General features: G+C 40.2%; 1 protein-coding gene across 1 annotated transcript in view; it reads left to right on the forward strand.

Moving 5' to 3' along the window:
* The window catches only part of dom (domino), a 485,316-nt gene that overhangs the window by 292,201 nt on the left and 168,475 nt on the right, over positions 1-24,640 (forward strand). The window contains exons 23-24 of the mRNA XM_067154429.2: positions 9,058-9,365; positions 22,363-22,565. Of these exons, the coding sequence (XP_067010530.2) occupies positions 9,058-9,365; positions 22,363-22,565 (511 nt within the window). The remainder of the gene's footprint in view (positions 1-9,057; positions 9,366-22,362; positions 22,566-24,640) is intronic.

A 24,640-nucleotide genomic window follows, 5' to 3' on the forward strand; every position in this document is an offset into this window, starting at 1 on the left:
GGCTTGCAATATAGAACAGTCATAAAATTGATCAACAATAACATTACATTGACCATTGTTTGTTGTGATGTGCTTTGTGTATTCTGCTGCCATTTGGGATTACTGCTGCATACAGAGTATAATAGCCTGCCTGATTATAGGCAGGAAGTAGGTGGAGAGTTAGATCTCTCTCTTCTTTAGCATACCATTCCTCTGGCTCATAAATTTTCCAATAATGTTGGTACGTAACACACTGGATCATCGTAGTATTCCAGCTATTCGATACCTACTCTGAGGCAGTGATTGGAACGAGCAATGTGCACACTTAAATGTAATAATGACACAAAAGTGTTCGCAGCTGTATGCAGCCTTTTCATTCTAGCTCTGGAACTTTGAACTGTTAGATCGACACCATAGTACTTTTCGTTAAAAATGAGAAAATGTGCTGTTTTTCATTTTATCGAATATTTCATACGAAAGCATTGCTTTTAATTGTGACTTTGACTGACGTCATTGTGATGGCGTATGTTGACTACAGTTCAGAAAATTATAAGGACAGTCCTTCTGAGAATTCCGTAGCGAAGCGCGGGTACATCAGTTAGCTATTTGATACAAATAGCATTGCGCTTCACGTAATCGTGCGGGCGCTCGATGCAATATATTAATCTACGCATTTGCTAAGTAAAGGCATCCAAGTGCATGACTAATTCACTCGTGTGGTGCATGCAAGAGTTCATACTATTTTCGGAAGGCTTATAAGAGACTGATCATCTCACTCATATACTTCCTGTGAGGGAATAGAGATGTGTAATTTTAAGACTTGTAGCCTCGTATAGAATCAGTCGGGCTTTCAGACAGTGTAAGTATTATAAATATATCATAGTACAGTTTATAGAAAGACACGTAGAATAAGCAGTTTTGACCAATTGTATCTCCTGATTTCTCCTGATTTTCATATCAAAATCTCCTGATTTTTCGTTTTGTAAAGTTACCAGGTATGTATTTCCATAAAAGTAATTCTGGAAGTTACTGTACTCATTTAGGTTAGTAGCTCAATCCCATCCATAGAATCGTAATAATTTTCAGTCTCCCACACACAGTGCGATGAGTTCATTGTTATCTTCTAGTTCGGGTCCAAGGCTAAATGGTTGGCGTGCTGGCTTTCGGTCACCGGATTCCCGGGTTTGATTCCTGGCAGGGTCGGGAATTTTAACCATGTCTGGTTAATTTCACTGGCATGGAGGCTGGGTGTATGTGTCTTCTTCATAATAATTTTATCCTCATTATGACGCGCAGGTCGCCTATGGGTGTCAAATCAAAAGACCTGCACCTAGCGAGCTGAACATGTCCTCGGACACTCCCGGCACTAGAAGCCGTGTACCATTTAATTTTCCACTTGGTCTATGGCCCACACTCGTTTTCCTTCGTTCTCGATGAGATGTTTTTCACACATTCCTCAACATTTAGGAGTTGCTAGTTCGATGTCTTCCAGCACCAGCCAGCAACCCCTCATGCCGTTGCTATGCGCCTCACTGCTCTTTACTTGGCTCCACAGACTTTCAGTGGGTTTAAAATCAAGGCTATGGGGTAATCTTAAAACTTGCTTTTGTAATTGGAATGCAATATCATCCATCTGATATGCTCCCCACGAGTCCCTCACACTCTAGAGGATGTCGATAAAGAAGTTCCACCTCAACGGATTCCCTTCCTGTCCAAGTACTTGCATTCCCCTTACTCCACAATTGGTATTACAGTACAGTTCCACAGTTCTGACCAAATGGTAACTTGTATTGGGTTTAAGATGAGAGAATATTAGCTAAGCATTTTTTTAATAATTCTCCATTCATTTCCTCCTAATGCAAATTTTTGTAGAGTTAGATTTTAAAACATGGTCACCATTCTTCTGCAAAACCTTTCTCATAGGTGATATACAGGTAAGTGACTATCAAACATTTCCCATTTCCCCAAGGATTCTTTATATTCTTCAAGATTTTGAGCGATAATAAAATTGAACGAATGGGATGCAAAAGAGGTTGTGTTAAGTGAAAGCAGTGGTTAAGTTGGAAGTGATTACACTAGTTTTATACGCATAATTAGCATGCCGCCGTTGAACTCAGGTAAATATATTATGCGCGGTAATAGGATTGGACTTAACAGTGATTGAAAATTGAGATTTTGGTGTATAAGCAGTGATCATGCGATGACAATAGTTTGTCAGTATTCAAAAACAGTTTTCTAACTCGTGCAGAAAAATGTCACAACTTGATGAGAGTAGGCGAACCATTAACACTTTAGGGTCCAATTGATTTTCCGCCTGCATCCTGCACAGGTCCAACTTGACATTAGGCAAATATGGGAAGTACTTGCATTAAAGCTGAATTTTTACATTAATAATCCGAACTGCAAATAATTTATTATCAGTCAAGTTCACCACATTATCAGTGATATTTTTTCAAAGTATGGTACTTCCGGAAGCATTTGTTTGGGTGTAGTCCTGGGTTCTCTAGACAGGTGTAACAAAAAAAGTCTCCTTTCTGCCTCCCTTCACTTTTCTGTCGGAACACGCGGCACAGTCCTTGGTTCCCCCCCCTCCCTCACGAGCATCTATAATGTGTAGCTTCCCGTTCAGTCAAAATTCTTCGTCCCAGCTGCTCCGTCGGCCGCGCTTACGGGCATTTTTGTTCCTAACAAGTCCCATAATAATTCGTTATCTGAAAGTCTTGTGATTCACCTCGGGCTTATTTTCTACCTTTTGTTGCAAGTTATATAGGTGAAAACTGTTCCAAAGCTACCTCCAACACCCAGAATTAAACTTCCTCCACCACTTCAGGCTTTTCACTACAAAACCATAAGATGGGCAGTAGTGATCAGCATGATCGACCCCTCCCATTTTGACTGTGTAATCTACAATGACAACAGGCTTCAAAATTCTTTCTTCTCCTTGCCCATTGCTGTTGTGTCTGACTACCTCCACCATTGCTGGGTTGTGCCACGTACTAAGAACTGACACAGTACACTTGTCTTTCCACGAAAATACCATGAACTTCTTTGCATAGAGCACGGATTTCATGGTGCTTCAGATTTAGTCTCCCATCTTTCAGCTGAGATGGTAGTCCCTTCAGATTCAATAGCGCAGTCCCAGTTAGGTGAATTTTCCTTTTCAACAGTCCTCTTGCCAGGTCCATACTAGTATAAAATCGATCAGTAAACAAATTATAACCTATTGCTTGAGTAACATGAAGTACATCTGTCACCAGCTGTAAAAGTATTCTACTGCCAAATGTCAAACCAGGGAAAAGTAAATTTAGCGTAGTAAACGAGCCAAAGTAAGGAATCCTGGACAAGACGTACCCATTCAATACATCAGCAATAACATATATCCTAATCCCCCACTTTGTTGGTTTTTGTGGATTATACGTTTCGAAAAGGACATGCCCATTGAAGCTTACAGTCGATTCGTCAACTGACAGATACTAACTTGGCCTTTAAAATTCCAAGAATGATTTCCCTATACATTCTAAGACGCTTCTAACTTTACTCGTTTTTTTAACCATTGATTGTGGAGGGGGTGAAATATGAAAACCCCAGAATGTCTGGAGAAATAGTTTCCGAGAAAAAATATCCTTACAGAAGGTTGATGAATAGAGCCACAAGTCTGAAAAATGTACTTTTAGAGTTTTACTTTTTGTATGTGCCATATTCAGCAGATCACCATGAAATGCCATCATTTCAGCTACGGTAACATCGACCCAGTCCCACCGTATGGAATGTTGCTGCAACGGCATAAGTGTGGCAATACATTCCTTTAATACCTGTTAGTTTCCTTACATATTTCGGAGTACAGTGAAATCAGGAGCAGCAACAAAAAGAAATCCAAAGGAGTTACCGGCTTCTTTCCTGTCGTAGGAGGCATGTATCCCATAGCGCTGTTGTGTGAATACTTGGAAGGAACAGTCACCTTTTCCATAAACTTTCCATTAGTTACCCCCTACATCACTGCTTTCACCACTATCTTCCACCTCAATTTCCTCCTCCTCACTCGAAATATCATTCTCAGATTCAGGAATACTAATGTCCCCATCAGAATCCGTCAACAAATCATCGTCGGTATCACCACTGTCACATGACTGTTCGTAAATATTATTAGGCTCCATGCTGCGGCTGCTGGACGCCGTGTTGATAACAAAAGTAAACACAGCAGTGACAGTGAGGAATTATCTCCAAAAAAAAAAAAAACATAATTCAGCTTAAAGGAATGAATAGCAGTTGGCAGTAGGCAAGAGAGAAATGCCAAGGTTGTATACTGCATAAGGCTCTGCGCCATTTCTGCTCCAGCATACGAAATATATAACCTTAAAGTTGCGTCGGATATAGTCCGACACGGGACCGGAACTGAAAATTAACGATGAGTCCGACATTGGACCTTAAACAGATATAAGTTGGTGTGTAGTCATCAACATCATCGTCCCACTCCAGTCACCCGGGTGTGGTTTTGGGGTATATTAAATAATAAAATAATTCTCCAATTATTCCTTTCATTGGAATGTTGTATATTTCCACCATTCAATACTTAGTAAGGTATAAATACATACATTAGAACATGTTCCAGAATTCAGTAGCTTAAGAAGTTGTCTCAGGCAGTTGTGAAACTAGCCAAGGATGAACGTGCCCTCTGTTTCTGGTCATCGTTCTCTTCGACTCCAACCACCACTCTTCACCCCCCTCTCAATAGCTGCAAGTTTTGTATGGTATTCTTATTATTCATGAACCAAAATGGGTAGAGATTTTCAAAGGAGGGCACTTCTTGTACAGTTTCATAGATGGGCAAGTATTGATGGTAGATTTTTGCATGCAGTGATTGTTGGCCTGAGTAAATTGTGTAGAATTGATGGTCCTTTCTGGGCCAGACATAGATGCTTTGCTTTCTGATCAATACTCCTGTCTTAGCAGTTGCTATGCATCTTTCAAGCAAAGACAAGTTTTGTATTTGGTACAAGAATGTACTGTTGGCCTTTGTATGGATAAGAAATTGCCAGTTTTCCTCTACTAGCAGCACTTGAAGAAATCAATTTTGGGTAATGCAGGCGGCTGTTAGCTTGGTGAGATTCTGTGGTGTATTCCTTGGATAGGTTCTATGCAGATGCCCAAATTTGCCGCAGTTTCTTTTTGTTTCTCTGATTTTCTGTGAAGTTTGTATTTCTTTAAAACAATGTGCAGTTTTATCAGCTATTAGCATCAGTTGCAGAAATGTTTGGAGGTGGAAAAGAAATTGTACTGAGATGGCTGCCATGTAGACTGTTGTCAACATGCGAGAATGGGCTAAGAACCCTGAAGATAATACCAGTTTTAGGAGCATTCATTATTTCCCTACACGTGCCCTTACGATTATTTTAAAAATTTTAGGCTAGTTTTAATGCTTTATTCTCTCCTTGCACTTGTCTGAAGTGTTTTATTGCTAGTTCTTCAGTATCTCTAAACTCATTCCTTGCTAGTCCAACATGGAAGAGAGTCAACTTAAGGGCTTTTGGGCTTTTAGGTCTTTTTTCTTGTGTTGTTCATCATTACAACAGCCACTTATCAACAGTGCTTGGGAGCTTGCCTAAGTGTTATCGTTTTGAAGTACAGTTCAGTCTCGGTAATCTTGCTCTCTCAGAAATGTAGGTATGCCAGATCATCCTCCTTTCATGTATTCGGCCATGTGTCCCATTATAGTCTTGTGTTGTTGCACCGCCTCTTCATCAGAGGTCATATAGAACTTTTTCCCTTGAGTTGATATCGGAGAATTTCGTTTGAAATCTCGTAGGTTCCATCCTTTGTATACGACTCTTCCAGTTTTTCTGATAACTGTGGATGTAATCAGTTACTGGTTTATTTTTCAGTACTTTTAGCACCTCGTCATTCTTTCTATGATTTTGATGCGTCCATCAGTATGGCACATGAATGTCATTTCTGTTGCTGTGATTCTTGAAATATCCCAGGTTCTTAAAATCCATGCTTCACATCCATAGTAGAGGGTTGGCCTAGCAAGTTTGTTATAAACGCTTTGTGTGTGTGCGTGCGTGCGCGTCTGTCATTCGACATAATAAATTTTCCAGCTAACTCATTCCTGGCTGCCAGCGTTTTGCCCCACTGTGTTAAGTTGGGCTCATCAGTTGGTAAATAGCACACCCACCAAGACGCATGGCTAGTGCATACCGTGGAGGCCACTGCGTTACTGGCATGTTAAATGCAATGTAAGGTTTTTACACATGTGTTGTAGTCTCTCTCTACTAAGGCCAGGCGGGCATCAATTTTTGGTAATGAGACAGTCTCTCATAGTGCATTGGCAATGCCGGTGGCTCCAGGTAGCCTACACAGTGGCGCATAGTCTTTTTTGCCTTCCCCTGTTCCACATGCTGCAGTTTCTTAAAAGTTCCCATTTTTGCCGGGTTCTTATTAAAATTGTTTATTTTTGCAAGGCCAGCACTATAATGCGGAAAGCAACGGGAAACTAACATTTCCCTAGTATTCCTCTTCAGTGACACCTGGGCTATCTATGACAGCTGTTGGTGGAGCTGTAAGGGATCAAACCAGCCTTTGGGCTGAATACTCAACATACATACAGCACTATAAGGGTTTGCTAAATGTTGGTTTTCACCTCAGTCCAATTTTTTGAAAGGATATTGTTATTTTCACTTAATGATAATGTTTTGTGCTTTTCAAATCCAGTAGTTTGAATATTATACACCTGAGGAAAAATAGTGATCAAATTACTGAACATGGTGGACTGCTGAACAGGTGGATTTTAAAGTTTGTACCGTTCTGCTTGGTAATCCATCACAAAGACATCAAGGTGGCTGTTATTTCTTTGTGGAGGTTATATTTTCTCATCATGCATAAATATATCCTGATTTTGAAATATATCAAATATTACCTGAAGTTTAAAATCGATGTAACAACGGAGGAATGATGTAAGGAGAAAAACTTACGAATGTGAGGAGGCGGTGATTTTAATCCTATAATGCTCCTATAGGAATTTCTGAAATGTATGAGGGCAAGTCAGTAAGTGTCTGCATTTTTGCTCTAATTCATAGAACAGTCACTAGTCTTTTATTCAGGATCATATCACGCACTTGTTCAATATTGGCATCACTTACGTTTTTTTCAATCAATCAGTCACTACTGATCTGCATTTAGGGCAGTCGCCCAGGTGGCAGATTCCCTATCTGTTGTTTTCCTAGCCTTTTCTTAAATGATTGCAAAGAAATTGGAAATTTATTGAACATCTCCCTTTGTAAGTTATTCCAATCCATAACTCCCCTTCCTATAAACGAATATTTGTCCCAATTTGTCCTCTAGAATTCCAACTTTATCTTCATATTGTGATCTTTCCTACTTTTAAAGACACCATCCAAACTTATTCGTCTACTGATGTTCTCCCACGCCATCTCTCCACTGACAGCTCGGAACATACCACTTAGTCGAGCAGCTCTTCTTCTTTCTCTCAATTCTTCCCAGCCCAAACTTTGCAGCATTTTTGTAACGCTACTCTTTCGTCGGAAATCGCCCAGAACAAATCGAGCTGCTTTTCTTTGGATTTTTTCCAGTTCCTGAATCAAGTAATCCTGGTAAGGGTCCAATACACTGGAACCATACTCTAGTTGGCGTCTCACCAGAGACATATATGCTCTATCCTTTATTCTTACTACAACCCCTAAATACTCTCATAACCATGTGCAGAGATCTCTACCCTTTATTTACAATCATATTTATGTGATTACCCCAATGAAGGTCTTACCTTATATTAATACTTGGGTATTTACAATGATCCCCAAAGGGAACTTTCACCCCATCAACACAGTAATTAAAACTGAGACGACTTTTCCTATTTGTGAAACTCGCAACCTGACTTTTATCCCCGTTTTATCATCATACCATTGCTTACAGTCCATCTCACAACATCGAGGTCATTTTGCAGTTGCTCACAATCTTGTAACTTATTTATTACTCTGTACAGAATAACATCATCTGCGAAAACCCTTATCTCTGATTCCACTTCTTTACACATATTGATATATATAAGAAAACATAAATGTCCAATAATACTGCCTAGAAACAGAGCCACCCATTCAGTCACTCTTTTGTCAAGTCCAATTGCACTCATTTTTGCCAGTAGTCTCCCATGATCTACCCTATCAAATGCCTTAGATAAGTCAATCACAATACAGTCCAATTGACCTCCTGAATCCATGATACCTTCTATACCTTGCTGGAATCCTACAAGTTGGGCTTCAGTGGAATAACCTTTCCTAAACCCAAACTGCCTTCTATCAAACCAGTTAATAATATTGCAAACATGTCTTATATAATCAAAAAGAATGCTTTCCCAAAGCTTACATACAATGCATGTCTGACTGGTCTGTAATTTTCAGCTTTATGTCTATCACCCTTTCCTTTATATACAGGGGCTACTATAGCAACTCTCCACTCATTTGGTAAAGTTCCTTCATGCAAACAATAATCAGACAAGTACTTCAGATATGGTACTATATCCCAACCCATTGTCTTTAGTATATCCCCCGAAACCTTATCAATTCCAGCGGCTTTTCTAGTTTTCAACTTTTAGATGGACAGCCGTATCTTCCCAAATCCTTCACGCTCGTGCGACCCCTTTTGAACTGTTCAATCCACTGGTAAATGCCTTGCTGTTGCAAAACATTGTCCCGATATAGCACTGAAAGTCTTCTATGAATTTTCGCTCCTGGTACACCCTCAGACTACAAAAAACGGATGACGGAACGTGGTTCTTCCTTGATGCAAGCAGAGAGTGGTGTGGCCATCTTTACTTCGCAACAACGCAAGCTGTATTTATCTGATAACGCTGAAACATATCACAAACGTAGACAATGGTGCTGTGTAGCGACTGGTGAGCACACAATACCATAGTGTCAACTTGAAGACAATTGGCTCAAAATTGCAGAAACTTATTATTGACTTGCCTTCCTAGTGTCTCTTTTTTATATCTACCTTGTTTAAAATTTGTACAATATGAGTTCAACATATTGAAAACTAATAACTGATCCAGGCTTTGTTTTACAGCCGGACCTGGAAGAGAAGAAACTGAGGAGAAGGAGGGAGAAACTAGCTCTTTTAAGGGATATCAACGAGAGACGCTGTGAGGTCTGTCCTATATATGGTGCCGACTTAATAGCGTCTGTCCAAATTGTGGATCGCTTGAAACCTAGTCCCAGTCCTATTTTCTTTAAGGGCATTGGTTATTCCCATTGCCTTAGAGCGAAAATACCACATAGAAGACTTGATGAGTACTTTTCTCAAACTGAAGCACTTGTCTCAATTGTGCATAATCCTGAGGAGTATGTGGATGAACTTCGTGATATATTTTCAAGGTGAGTTAATGAGTTGCTTGGTTAGTTAGGTAGGGTTGAAAAGTAATACTGCTCAGGTTATAACTGCAGAAATTGAGTATGGTGTGTAATTTATTCCATTACTGGCCAGTGTTGAGTTATTGATGTGTTAACCTTTTCGCTGCTAATATTGTGAGGGACTATCGGAACCCTCCGTGCTGAATTCTTTTTAGAAAATATGCCTCAAAATACATGAATAATATGAAAATTGTGCAAGATATTTCGCATGAACTGGCAATTAGTTCTAGAACAGCTTTCAGTTTTATTTTTTGCACAAAAATTAACAGAAAAAATCAGGGTTGTCCGTGTGAGTCAAAAATGCACTTTCCTATAAAAAGTTCTTTATTCTTCTATCACAAGTGCTAAATTCTCACCAAGTTGTGCAACGCTCTTTCAACAATTACGAATGTGAGACATTTTAGCTATTTTTCAAATCAGGGTTGTCCATAATAGACAAAGTACTCACTGGTCATCGCCTTGAGTAGATCGGTTGTGACCAATTATTTCCTAATAAAAATCAATCAGAGAACATTTCATTATTACAGTAATGTTAAAAACTTACAGACACTCCAATGTGTCCATATTCAAAACTTCACTAATGTGTGGTATATTTCGAAGCAGGAGTGAACACAGAGGGCCACGTCACATTTGATGCACATGTACCAGGTTTCTCACCTCTTCTTTTCGCCAGTTGTTGTGTTGGAGCAAACATGGCCGAGTCTTGTAGGAAATTTCTTCTTTGGAGTAGGTTGTACAGGGGATGGGAAATGTCGCTCCGTCAGTCTGGGTTGTTGGTCACCAGATGTAGGACATCCTCTTTCACAGGTTTGTCTAGATACGTGGTACTTCTGGATGAGTTGCCTTATAAGCTGTAGCTGGAAATCTTCCAGAGATATGTTCTGTCCAGTTTTGACATAGAAGAGGGCATGAGAATTTAGAGCAGTGATGTCCAGCTGGTAGAAAAAGAACTTTCGGTACCATTTAGTTGACTTCCGCACACACTCTAAAGAACTGGTCATCATGTCTGTCCGGTCAACAGGACGCATGTACTTATTATAGTCAATAATGAAATGGGGTTTCTTTACAGGCAGTCTTGTCTGTCTGTCCGCCTTCCCTGTAGGTATTATGTCGTCTGTATGTCGCGTGGCCAACATACAAACTTCCTTACGATCGAACCACCTGATGGCAATCATGTTATCTGTCACTTCTGATTCAGTTGTCCTTTCTTCAGTTTTAGTAAATTTCGGCATACCCCTCCTGTTTTTCCTGATGGTACCATGTGTGTTGGTTTTGTTTTTGTGCAGGTGATCGTACAGTTGTGGACTTGAATACCAGTTATCTATCCACAATGTATGTCCTTTCTGCAAGTACCTTTCAATTAGTGTCAAGACAACTGCACCTGATACCCCAAATTCACGTTCAGGAATTATTTCTGTAGTTGACCCCTGTAAACAATAACATCCAGCACATATCCAGTCTCACAATTGCAGATAACAAATGTCTTTATTCCAAATAAGTTTCTCTTAGATGGGATAAACTGTATGAATGAAAGCCTGCCTTTGAAAAGCGTCAAACTTTCATCAATGCAAATGTTTTCAAACAGGCTTAACATTTCTCTGAACTTGTTTCTGAGATGGTCAATTACAGGCTTTATTTTATCTAGGCTGACTGTTGACATTGAAATGTAACAACCACAATAATAAGAGATGCCTGTCTCTGGACATGAAATCCAAGAACTGCGGGGTCATTATTAGAGGATCAGTTAGCCAGTATTCAAGAATTGCAAGTTTCTTCATTCTTTCCATAAGCATTGTCACGGCGAAAAAGACGTACAGTTCTTCAGGTGTGGTTTCCCTCCATTTCGGTAGCCTTGAACTTGGAAACGGTGGCATTGTTTGCGTAACAAATACAAAGTACTAGTTTGTTTCAACTGCTATGTGTTCCGTAATTTCTCGTGAAAAGAAGCACTGAAATACGTCTAAAACCGTTGGTTCATCATGAATCACACCGAATGATATGCCCGATGAACTGTCATCAAAACTGTGTATTACCCATGCGCCATTGAAATAAATCAGGTTCGGAATGAATTCTTTTCCAGGTTTGTGGAGCTGGAACTAGAGGCTCAGCTCTATCACTGTCACTAGGGCTGTAATCACTACTGAAATCACTGATATCTGAGTACTCATCTTCCGATTGAAGGGTATTCACAGTTTCTATAAGTTCAAACTCGAAAAGAACATGCCGTCCACTACTTGAAGCCATTTTTACAAACCCTGGATATAGCTGCTTTGCGGGACTGCCAACCTTGGTTGCGCGCTGAGCTGAGTGCATTATTTCAAATATATGACCGCAGATAGCGTTAAAATGCAGTCTCCGTTTTGACTGATGGTCCATTATGCTGCTAAAAGACGTAGCTTGTTGCCTCTCAGGTTTGAAAAACAAAGGAAACTCCAGAGTTATATATTTCCTTTTCAGAACTTCAGCTAAAGTTACCGATGAGATATCCTGGGCGCAGCAAGGACGTGAAGCATATCCACGCCCGAGATATCTCGGGCATAACAGTGTAAGGGTTAAATGCAGTGTAAGGTCTTTACACATGTGTTGTAGTCTCTCTTTACCAAGATTAGGAGACTTCTTCAAAAATTAACTTGCTGCAGGTGGAGGGGGGCTTACCTTCAGCCTGTTTTGCTTTGTATCCTCTTAATAAAATACTCCCAGCCCCATTTCTGTTAGTTTGCGTGACTGCATGCACCTACTATTTCAGTTCGATCTCTTCGGTTGACAGAAATCGTCCTTTCAGAGCAAGTCAGCTTGCTACGGCAAGTGAATAGGGTGCACGGGAGAGCTCAGTTTCGCTTTTGTCAAAAATTCACAAATCAAAAGTGATAGTGAAGCTGTCACAGTGGAGGCTCCAGGAAATATTTCTCTCAGACCCAAGATTTCCATGTAATACCAGTGGTTCGTCATTTTGCCTTCAGCTAACACTTCACGGTGCATAACACTCTCAAGACTTCCATGTAATACCAGTGGTTTGTCATTTTGCCTTCAGCTAACAGTTCACGGTGCATAACACTGTCAAGAGTTCCATGTAATACCAGTGGTTCGTCATTTTGCCTTGAGGTAACAGTTCACGGTCCATAACACTGTCGATGTTACAATAAAATTACAAATAGCCCTTTCACATTTGACATGCCACGCTTTCTCCTGTCTCAGCTTCATCTTTCCCACACCTCTCCAGTTTTGAGGCAGTAGCGAATGTTGATACCTTGCTGGACAGTCACAATACAAACACTATTAAGTTGTAAATTAAAAAGCTCTTGAGTGTTAACGAATCGTTTCAGAAATGCATGGCTAATAGCTAGTTACTAATGAAGGATAGCACAATACAGCATCACTTTCCAGTACCTGCTAAGACTTCACATTTTCAGAGTAGTGGAGTAGTGAAAAGTAATGCCCCTGAATTTATCAATCACTACTGATCTGCATGTAGGGCAGTTGTCCAGGTGGCAGATTCCCTATTTGTTGTTTTCCTAGCCTTTTCTTAAGTGACTGCAAAGAAACTGGAGATTTATTGATCATCTCCTTTGGTAAGTTATTCCAATCTCTAACTCCCCTTCCTATAAATGAAAGCCCCAATTTGTCCTCTTGAATTTCAGCTCTATCTTCGTATTGTGATCTTTCCTACTTTTCAAGACACCACTCAAATTTGTTCGTCTACTGATGTCATTCCATGCCATTTCTTCACTGACAGCTCAGAGCATACCACTTAAATGTAAAAATACAAGTGTTTATTTGTAATTTCACCTATTCAATACATAAAATACATTTATAATTAGGACTTCATCCTTGTTGTAAATTCTGTATTTGGTACATGTTTTGCCTGTCTACCTGGCTTCATCAGCCATAATAATGTCTCAAGGTTAGTTCAGGATCCTGACTTTAATCTATTTAAGTTATTTGCACTTAATTACGGTCTTAAAACTAGTTTACGAAAAAATTATATTGTACTTTAAGATCAGTTATTACATAGTATATAAAATAACAACTTGGTTGTGAACAAGTAAATTGACAGTTCTGTGCACTTTCAATTAGGTTAATTACAATAAAATTCTTGAATTCTTTTAAACACTGAATGACTAAATCTCAATACTGTTGATCAGACTTGAAATGGTGAAGGAAGACAATTATGTTGTAAAACACTTTAAAGTTTAGAGCGAGAAATCTGGCTAGAAGCTTCATGCGTTTCTTGGAACTTTTAAAATTGTTGAGTCTTTTTGGCCTTCCTCTTAACATTTACGTTCTACTTATTTAATTATTTGCAGCCATGATCAACACAACAAGTTGTAGTTTGGTCCCTATAAATTGTGGGGAGGGTGATCAAGTGTAGTTCTGTGCATTTCCTGTAGCTTGGGGACAGTTGGAGCTGCAGTATGGGACCGTGCATTGTCTTGGAGGAGGATGACCTGTCGAATTGGTTGGTCTCGGTCTTTTGGGGCAATATGCAACAGCTTGCAGTGGTAAGCAACATTGATTGTGCGTTGCTCATGCAAAAAATCAATCGGCAAAATGCCTCGCCGATCGAACAAACGGTTGCAAGAACCTTGCCGCTGACTGTCGAGTCTTGGTTTTCACTGGTGCTGCCTCCCCTTCCCTCTGCCACTCCTTACTGGCCTGTTTGGATTCGGGAGTGTAGTGGTGGACCCATATTTCGTCGCAGGTAACGATCAGACTATGAAAATGCATCACATTCTTTCGCAAGCCTTCCTGTAAGCCTGTGACAGACCTCCAAACGTCACAATTTCAGATTTTCAGTCAAAAATTGAGGGATTCAACTGAAACACACTTCATTGAACTGTAGGTCATTTGTGACGATTGCTTGACAGCTCCCATAACTGATTCAGACTTGTTCTGCAATTTCTAATGCTCTCGCCCATCGATTGTCGTCAGTAATGTCTTTAACCGCACAAATGTTTTCGCCTGTAATGCTCTTCCAAGGATGGCGATTGTGTTGCTGATTTTCCACACTTTCTAGTCTTGAATTTTTATGTCAGGCAAACACGTGCGTCCTTGACAATGTCGATCACCAAACTGTGCAGTCAATCTCTGGCAAATTTCCACTGCTTTAACTCCTTCATGAGCTAGAAATTTTATAATTATGCGTTGCACAATGAAGGTGGTGATTCAGCGGGAAATATCTAACAGCACGCTCTCGTCACTCCTAATGGTCCTGCCTAAGCATAGCAGAAGTGCGGGGCCAGTCCTACAAAACTGTTGATGTTCAGGAACAAAGATCCTGTTTATATTTGGTCGACCTTCGTATGAATAAAAATTTTCACCCTCCACTGAATCCCCCACCCCTTTAGGGACGTTGGTGTGGTGGCTGTTTTGCTTGTTGATCCCGATTGGCCCAAGAGGTGTCTGGTCTTTTTTCATCATTTGTCTTCCTACGTTTCTATCTTACCTTTCTTCAATTATATTTTTCTTACTGTCTAGCCAATCTCTCTGCCTTGGATAGTTTTTATGTATGTAGCTTTGACACACACACACTCACTCTCAATCACAAGTTTTGGTTCGTAACGCAGTGATGCATTTTAGTGACCTCCGCCGGATACCAGGCGCCCTCATGGGGTATAAAGGCTTACCTTGGCATTCTGGACTCTGCTGAGTGTGGACCGAATATTTCCCCTCGCTACTTACGCGACCAGTACACAGAAAGGAAGTGACTGAAGATTGCCTGCCTTGATTTCTTATTGTGACCATGGTTGTTTGACAGAGCTTTCTTCTGGATAATCCCTTCTTGATCAGTACTGCTGTGGAGAGTGTCGTTAGTGAACTGGATGAAATGAGCAAATTCCGGTATGGTTGTGTGCTTATGAATACAACTACGCTATACCAGAGTAAGAAGCACTTTAAAGCTACTATATTCAGGCCGGTGCATGCTAAGATTGGAAAGGTGAAGTCCCTTATTCTTATCCTATGCCTTATTCGTCGAAGTGTTTCCAACGTAAAACTCTGAAGAGGCGTGTTGATGACACTGTCGTGACACTGGCGCTTTCATGTTAACTTTTCAGACACACTGCCAGAATGTATTAAGGTGTTGATTTATACCCGCACTGTGAGACCGTACTTTCCTTCACCCTTTATGTGCTGTAACTGCCTGCGGTTTAGCCACGGCTCACCATGCTGCCAGTTATCAACAACATGCACAATATGTGGAAAAGGGGTGCATGCCGGTATGGAATGCACACCACCACCAGTGTCCATTAACTGCACTGTTGAACTGGCCCCTCGCTCCAAGGAATGTCCTACATTTAAGGAGAAAAAGATCCTGAGGTTAAGACCTTGGATAAACTTTCTTATCCAAAGTCATGGAGGAAGTTCCAGTCAGTTGCTCCTCCAGAATTCTTGGTCTCCTTTGTTTTGTAGCTTCCACACCACAAGCAAGCCAACCGACGAGAAAAAAATCTAGAATGTTACCCAAAGGACAGCAGATCAATGCAAACCAACAAGTGCGACATTGCCAAAATTGTCTGAGAAGAATTTTTCCCAGGCACATCCCGCTGGGAAGTCCCCCCAACAGTTCAGCGGGAGAAACTTCAAGGGCAGGAAAATCTCCTTCCAGCCCTCCTTCAGCTGCCCCAAATAGCGAGAAGTGAAGCCAAAGCGTTCCCCTATTCGGTTGGAGAAGACTGCTCCACCTCGATCAGGGTTCTGTCATCCTCAAGAACGACTGGCGAATCATCAGCCAGTTCTCCCCTAAAAGTGCTGAAATGGGGGGGGGGGGGGTTTAGAGAGAGGGATTTGGAATTTCTCTACGTGAACCTAGTTCTCAGAGGAAGAAGGCTCGCCACTCACTGATCACTCAGATTGCGGTGTGTCCAACTCTGTGTGCCTCTCGCTTCTGAGGACATCATTGAGGCTGAACCACTCATTATCGTGGATGATGATGCCAATACTGACAAGGATGGCAAACAATGGAAACAAGCAATTGACATAATTTCACGGACATGCCAACTCCCCCAATTGAAGCAGGAGACACCGTATTTTTGGTCCTTCCTCCCTCTCTCCTGGTCGCAGAGACTGATCTTCTGATTTTCAGAACAGATTTAGTATATCTGTATTTTTATGAAAATCCCACGTTTTCCCTTGTTATTTAAATAGCTGGAGAGAATTTGTATTCATTGGGCACTGGCAAGACAGATGTAATATCCCGGTGGTGTTATTAAACATGACAGAATCTTTAAAGTAATGCTGTTTTATCCTATCATTTCCACATAACAATGCCAACTATGAAACTATTTTTCAGCATATTTATAAGGACGAAAACTCAATTCAGATCAAAGCTTTCCAAAAAAGAATTCTGGAAAAAATTAAACCTTAAAACCCGTTCAACAAGGCAAGTGCTTTGAGCATAAATCTAGTTTGGTAAGAGGCCTAAGGCAGTTACAATAGTCAGGTGTCCTAAAGCTTATATACATGCTGTATTTCAGTATTTATAAATTACAAGCAATATTTCATTATGACATACTGCACTGAAAAACAGGATATAAAGAATATGTCTTGTTGATACTATGTTAATTAATTGTACATGTTTCGAGAACATATCATTCTCCTCTTCACCGGAAGTACTTCACAATTTCAAAGAATTTATTAAAATGAAAATAAATCGATGTTCAATTATTATTCTAACATTACTTAGGCACTTGAAATATAGCTATTACATAATGTCTTTTTTTTCTTTTTTTTTTTTTCTCCGTGATCGGAGATGTTTATCTAATAAAACGGTCCACTATAAAACAATAAATACTTGTTCTTCTGAGACTGTGAATGAAAATTAGCTCTGGTACCAATGTAATGTGGCTGACTTCTTAATTCTTATTGGAAGAATGTTCTGAATCTTGATAGGGATTAAGGTCATAGACTCATTACTACAGTGAAACTCTGTTAAGAAGTTTTTCAAGGAACCACAAAAAAAAAAAAAAAAAACTTACATACATGTGAAACATACAGCCAACAGATTTCCTTGTTTGTGAACAATACCGAAATGGCGTGATATATAAGAGCTGCTAAAAGACAGCCACAATATAAATACAGTGTTAGATTATGATTAGCCGGGCTGAGTGGTTAAGGCGCTGGCCTTCTAACCCCAACTTGGCAGGTTCGATCCTGGCTCAGTCCGGTGGTATTTGAAGGTGCTCAAATACAACAGCCTCATGTCGGTAGATTTACTGGCATGTAAAAGAACTCCTGCGGGACTAAATTCTGGCACCTCGGCGTCTCCGAAGACCGTAAAAGTAGTTAGTGGGACGTAAAACGAATAACTTTATTATTATTATTATTATTATTATTATTATTATTATCATGACATGTATTTTTAGAGGTAAAGTAAAATACTGTAATTGAACATACTGTATTATAAAAATTCTTGATAAGAGAAGGGAACATATTACATAAAACCTTGCACAAGAGATAAAAGAAATACTAAGAACATTAAAACGGTAGATGGTGACTGTACGTAAATTCCATACTGCATTGGACATTAAATACATTTCCAAACACAGAAGTCTAGGCTCCTACTTGGAAAAGAAATTGTCCAGGGTTGACTGTTTTTACTGCTTTCTTGAACTATAAACCACCAAGCTGGATAGCTGCAGTCGCTTAGGTGCGTTCAGTATTCAGGAGATAGTGGGTTCGAACCCCACTGTCGGCAGCCCCAAAGATGGTTTTCCGTGGTTTCCCATTTTCATACACACAAATGCGGGGCTGTACCTTAACTAAGGCCACAGCCGCTTCCTTCCCATTCCTAGCCCTTTCCTGTCCCATCGTCGCAGTAAGACCTATCTGTGTCGGTGCGACGTAAAGCAACTTACAAAAAATATATATATATATAAACCCTTCCCTTTCCCACATTACGTTCCATGTGTTCTGAGGCACGCTGACTGAACATTCCATAAACCGCTCAGTTTTTCGCACCCCCCGACATCTGCTTCAAGTTAATGGTAGCAGACAGGACATCAGCAACTTATTCTTAGATATTCTTGGAACCTATTCATAGGCCTATATCGCCCCTGCATTCCTACTGGTTGTCACGGCCACGGGCATAGTTTCTGGCTGTTTCGCAAGTACTGCATGGACAAGCCAATATTGAGTTTATTCTGCTTTAATCCTCTGCATGCTAAAGCTAAATCAGATCAAATATTAGATGGATGGCTTTTCCGGCGTTTGCTCTATTAACCAGCGTTTCGTCTTAGGTCTGACACTAGACTCTTCAGAGTGGGATGTGTCAGACCCTACCCACTGACGCTGGGGTGTATGCAGGTGAACTTATCAGAAGCTTATTTATGAAGCACAGTCTGATAACTGCATACAAAATCAAACTGGTTAGAATATTCGATTTTGTGGTAGATTAGGCCAATACGGTACTTCATTTTGCAATTGTTGGAGTCCAAATACAGTACGGTATGTCGGTACAATAATTGACATGGCTTGGAATGTACAGTATTTTCCGTGAACAATTTTGTAAGTGGCATTCCCTACGGTTGTCGTTCATGTATTCCTAATAAACAGTACTGTAATGCATTAGAAGCTGCTGTGTTGTGGACAAATACATTTTTCGGTTTTTAATTAATGTTGATGCCACCTCGATTAATGACCCCATCGCGGCATCAACTTACTGCATTAATGTTTTATGAAACCATCCATTGCATGCTTTGTGTTTCCCGCGTAGAATCCCATTCGATTCTATTCTGCTTGATGTAAATGGTGGAGTGGAAATTACGACTGATGGGTTCGATTCAATTCCACAAGGTGAAAGCGAGCATCTGGTGTTGGTGTTGTCATAGCGTGACGTGATATGGCCTTGGCAAGCCCGGAGAGGCTCCATGACAGGCTCAAAACGGTCTAACACCGGGTTCAACTTGCACGGGGACTGGAGGTTTCTAACCAGGAGCTGCTTTGAGCGGACGTTTTCTGTCTCAAGTGGCTCTAAAATTTGAACTGTTTTACCGGGAAAACTTCTTACGCGGGAAGTTCTTAACCGAGTTTCACTGTATTTAATTTTTTTAAAACATAATAGTTTGCCAATTTAAACGAGTTTTCTTCTGTTGAAATTTCCTTCAAATTGAATTTACTATTGCCTTTTTGTGTGTGACAAATATATGAACAGTTCTACCGAGTTTTATCATTCCATTCAAAAGTTAGAAGGTAATGACAGTAGAACCTCGATTATACGTTCCCGGAAACTACATTTTCCCGTAACATTCTTTTAAATTACGTGATCCCGCGAGCATCCTAATTAAATGATGATGTCTACAAGTTAGACGAAACATGTCCCGTATTATTTAATAATGTTGTTTAAATAAATAGACAATGAGCTTATGGTATTGTAAAGGTGGAATATTGACTTAACCTTAAAGTATCGTTTCCTCATACCGTTGTGGTGCAGCTCCTTTTAGACACCTCCCCAGTGGAGGGAAGTTACATGTACCTTTTTTTACCGCATATCAACGTTCCTGCCATTCGTAAATCTCTGGCAGTACGGTACCGGGAATCAAAATCAGACTCACGAGAACGGCAGTTAATTGTGCTAACCATTATGCTAGCGGACACACTTAGCTTTAAAACAGATGTACCACATGACTATGACACGTGTTTTCATTGTGTGGGTCGCGCGGACGAAACTATTCACAAATTTGTGCGATGTCATCAGAGCTGCAATAAGAATTGTACCAGCTTCAAAGCGGAATCGTTGTTCTTCTCTTGACGAATTATATTGGGGGGTCTTGTATGAGAGATTTATTTTTTTCATTTTCTTCATCTCGAAAAGCCAGGAGGGTTGTAATACACGAGTTAATACTGTAATCCACTCACCTGAAATTTAAGCTAACATTTGTTTTAGAAAGCCGGCCTCGCAGTGTAGGGGTAGCTTGGATGCCTCTCACCCGGAGGCCCCAGGTTCAATTCCTGGCCAGGTCAGGGATTTTTACTTGGACCTGATGGCCCGTTCGAAGTTCACTCAGCCTACATGATTAGAATTGAGGAGCTATCTGACGGTGAGATAGCGGTCCCGTTCTATAAGGCCAAGAATAACGGTCGAGAGAATTTGTCGTGCTGACCACTTGGCACCTTGTAATCTGCAGACCTTCGGGCTCAGCAGCTGTCGCTTGGTAGGTCAAAGCCCTTCAAGGACTGTCGTGCCATGGGGTTTGGTTTGTTTTATAAAAAGTGCGAGATGCAGTGATACGTTCATATTTTTATGGGCCGCCATTACAAATATTTTTATATTTGTCTTGTGTTTTACACACCTTTTAATGCACTGTTGTTATTTAATATGGCACATTGAAAAAGGTTTTCATATTTTCTCTCTCTCTCTCTCTCTCTCTCTCTCTCTCTCTCTCTCTCTCTCTCTCTCGTTTTTTTCTCTTTTTTTCCGCCCTTTAATCATCTCATGTCTAGAAATGGTTCATACCCTGTATCTTTCACTGTGCACGGACATACACAACGAAAAACTGTTTTATAATTTTTTTGTGCCCTTAATTGTTCATTTTCTTGCTTAACATGTGTTCTTTGTCTCTTTTAACTACCTCATGCCTGTCGGATTATGGTACTGCCTAATATGCATACTATTGCAGGCTTCCTATCAACCCCCCCCCCCACAATTTTTTTTTTTTTTCCCTTTTAAATCTTCCCTCTAGTTGGTTCCATCACCTAGTTCAGTTTTTCCTTCATGTTTAAATTATTTTTACCATTAGTTTGTCATGCTTTCTTTCAGTTACATTACCATCCTAGTTAACATTTTGTAAATTGAGATCGCCTGCTACAATCACGTTCCTTTCTCTGTTGTTTTCCACGTACCTGATTATCACATTCCTTACTCCTGCATCAGCATCACCCTTTCTGTGTGTCTGCACCCAAAAAACTTCAAGTTGCCTGTTATCTCTAATAGATGAGCCTTACACTCTGGTTTTCTTCCTTAACTTTTGCATATCTTTCTAATTCTTGTTTCACAAGAGTAACTACTTGCCCTCCTTTCAAATCTGTTTTCTCTCAGCAATGACATAGATGTTGATTCCTGTAGGGAATAACGGTCCATTTATGTTGGTATTATAAACACTAGGGTTCCGGAGAGAATTTTCGCATCACTTCTGCACCGGCCCTGTGGTGTAAGGGTAGCATGCTTGACTCTTACCCAGGGGCCCCAGGTTTGATTTCCGGCCAGGTCAGGTTTTTTTTACCTGGATCATCGGGCTGGGTCCGAGGTCTGCTCAGCCTACATGATTACATCTGAGGAGCTATCTGATGGTGAGATGGCGGCCCCGGTCTAGAAAGCCAAGAATAGCAGCCGAGAGGATTCGCCGTGCTGACCACACAACACGTCATATTCTTCAGGTCTTTCGGGCTGAGCGGCTATCGCTTGGTGGGATGGCCCTTCGGGGCTGTTGCGCCATGGGATTTGGTTTGATTTTTATAGTTATCGTTTGTGGACTGTGATTCATTTGCTATTATAATATTTATTTATTTACATCGTTTACGCCCACATTGGAGCACTTCAATCAAACCCAAATACATTTACGTTAACAAAGAATTAACTGAAGATTTAGCTTGCATCATCTTCTTCCTTTCCCAAAACCTCTTCATTCTGGTAAAATATATATCAGATATTCAATACTTCTACAGTTTACGACTTGGAAGTCCTTACTCGAATTCCAGCTTCATGTAATCGCAATACCCCTCTCTGGCCCACGCCATTCCCCAATCTCCCTATGATCCTTTTAAGCTTACCTCCTAGCATTTCTTTCCTATTGCATTATTTTTGAACTTTTACCTTTGTGTGTGACACTGGTCGCCATGTCATATTGCTTCATGTACTAACTATTGAATTGTTCCTGATCGATGTTCTTAATGTGCTTTGAAATGTAATTATCTATCTACTGATCTATTTTAATGGTATTGTTTATTATTGTGTGACATTTCCTTTTAGGTTTGTGTTGTTTGTTCCTGCGGTGGCTGCACCAGTCCCTAAATTCCACGTATCCCATCCACCTCCGTCTCGACTCTGGGAGGAGAGAAGAACTCAGGCGATTTTGCAGCAAGAGTTGTCGTCAAAGTGTGCATTACTTCATCCTATAGCAAGTGCAATGATTACTCAATTCCCTGACCCTAGGCTTATTCAGTACGACTGTGGTAAGTGAAACTCTGTAGCATTATTTCTTATTGCATGGTATTTCAACTGTGTAATGTTGCACTAACACAGCTATAAATTTGTTCCTTGATTGAAAAGTACTAAGACAGGAAAGGTACTGACTGTGGTGTTCAGGTTTGACCCTGGTATTAGCTAGATGGGATGTGTGCTCAGTGAGGTTGAAACTTTGGAAATTGATTTTCTGTGCTGTTTATCGATAAGTGTAAGCCTCCCCCTTTTATAACACAAAGTTTCGGCCTTGCCAACTTGCTCGTTGTCTGGAATGTTGTTGTTACTTGAAAATATTTCCTACCCAACAGTATTTCTCCTTAACCGATTGATACCGATCTCCATATGTCGTATAGACCATCTCTTCTTCGCATGCTGCCAACCTCCATGCATGGCATAGACCCATGTAAGACTAACTTCATTATGTTCTAACTTTTAAAGTTTTATAATACAGTAAAAGTCCGCTATAACGAGTACGGTATATAACGAGAACTCCGCTATAGCGACGATTGTTTTCTATCCCTATATAAACACGTTGAGTGCCGAGCCGATTGTAGCACACTATTCCACTGGTGACAGGCATGTATTTGAATAGTATTCCGCTGGTGCCAAAGCAGTTGTTCGCATTGTAAGCTGTTTATATAATCTTGGGATGTATTTATATGATATACTAAATAAATTTTATCTCACCATACCAAGATCATGTGTGACGCCATTTGGTGTCACATCAGTTTTTACGAAAGATAAAATATAGCGTGACGCCATATGGTGTCTCAGATTTTTTTTATTTATTTATTTATTTATTTATTTATTTTTTGACATGGAATGTGCAATACGAATTTAAATACGGGAGTTCTCCCTTCTTAAGCTTTGCATTTACAACATACTTTGGTAAACCTTTTCGATTTTTCCTAAGTGTGCCAAGAAAATGTGGCTTACGATCCAGTAGCACCTCAGCTAACTCAATTGATGTATAATAATTGTTGGCGCAGAGAAAGCGACCACTGTCCAGATACGGGTCCATAAGTTGCACTAGAACTTGAGTAGCCATGTTAGTGTATTCTGAGCATTCAAGGTACCTTTACCAGCGTATACTCTGGTTTTGTAGGTGTAGCCCGTGTCGTCGCACAGCTTAAATTGTTTTAACACCATACCTGTGTGCCTTATCAGGCATAAATCGCCTGAATTGATAAACGACCCCTCCATGGAATCATTGATTCCTCAACTACGAGGTTTTCACCTGGAGTTTTGACACTCTTGAAATTCATATTCATTATATCTAACTGTGGCTGAATCTTGCACAAGTTTCCAGCCAAAGCATCGTTGGGTCCAAAGTAGTAACTGAAAACGATTTTTGGCATTGCCTTACCAACTACACTACTTTCCATTTACAGAAAACTGGCTCCACTAATTTGATAATGAAGGCTTTCTTACAAGACCCATCCACAATCTCAAACCTATAAAAACTTTTCATTTTCTCCTTTGTAGTATGTACCCACTCCTTCAAACGGCTAGACCGCTTAATACATATACAGACACTAGTGTTTGATTTGCATCGATATTAGTTTGTAGTACCATCAAATCAAGAACTTCGTCTGTTAAGAACAGTCGGTTAAACTCCTATGGTGTGGCTGTAGAAGTATTAATTTGAAGATTTAGACGCTCCTGGTTTGTAAATGGAATATCTTTCTGTGCCCCTACACAAGGACCCCAGGCATCATTGTTCACACTATTGTCTACACCATTTGCACCAACACCGTCCCCTCCTATTAAATCACCATCAGTATTGTGCCGAAACCGGTCCCATAATGTATACCATGATATTTTAAATAAACATGTGATGTTTTAATTGAATTATGTTAATGTATTGAATGGGTGGAAACTTTTAACTTTATAAGCATTGTAAATCTCGAGTCAATATGGACAAAAAATAAAATTCTTAATATTAAATCCAGTGTCAGACCTAAGACGAAACGCTGGTTAATAGAGTAAACGCCTGACAACCCTTACATCCGACATGTTTTGACGTTTTTGACAAGCTCTCTTGTTGAAAAATATCTAATTCCCT

The sequence above is a fragment of the Anabrus simplex genome, chromosome 10, assembly GCF_040414725.1.
Source record: "Anabrus simplex isolate iqAnaSimp1 chromosome 10, ASM4041472v1, whole genome shotgun sequence".
Classification (NCBI taxonomy): Eukaryota; Metazoa; Arthropoda; class Insecta; order Orthoptera; family Tettigoniidae; genus Anabrus; species Anabrus simplex.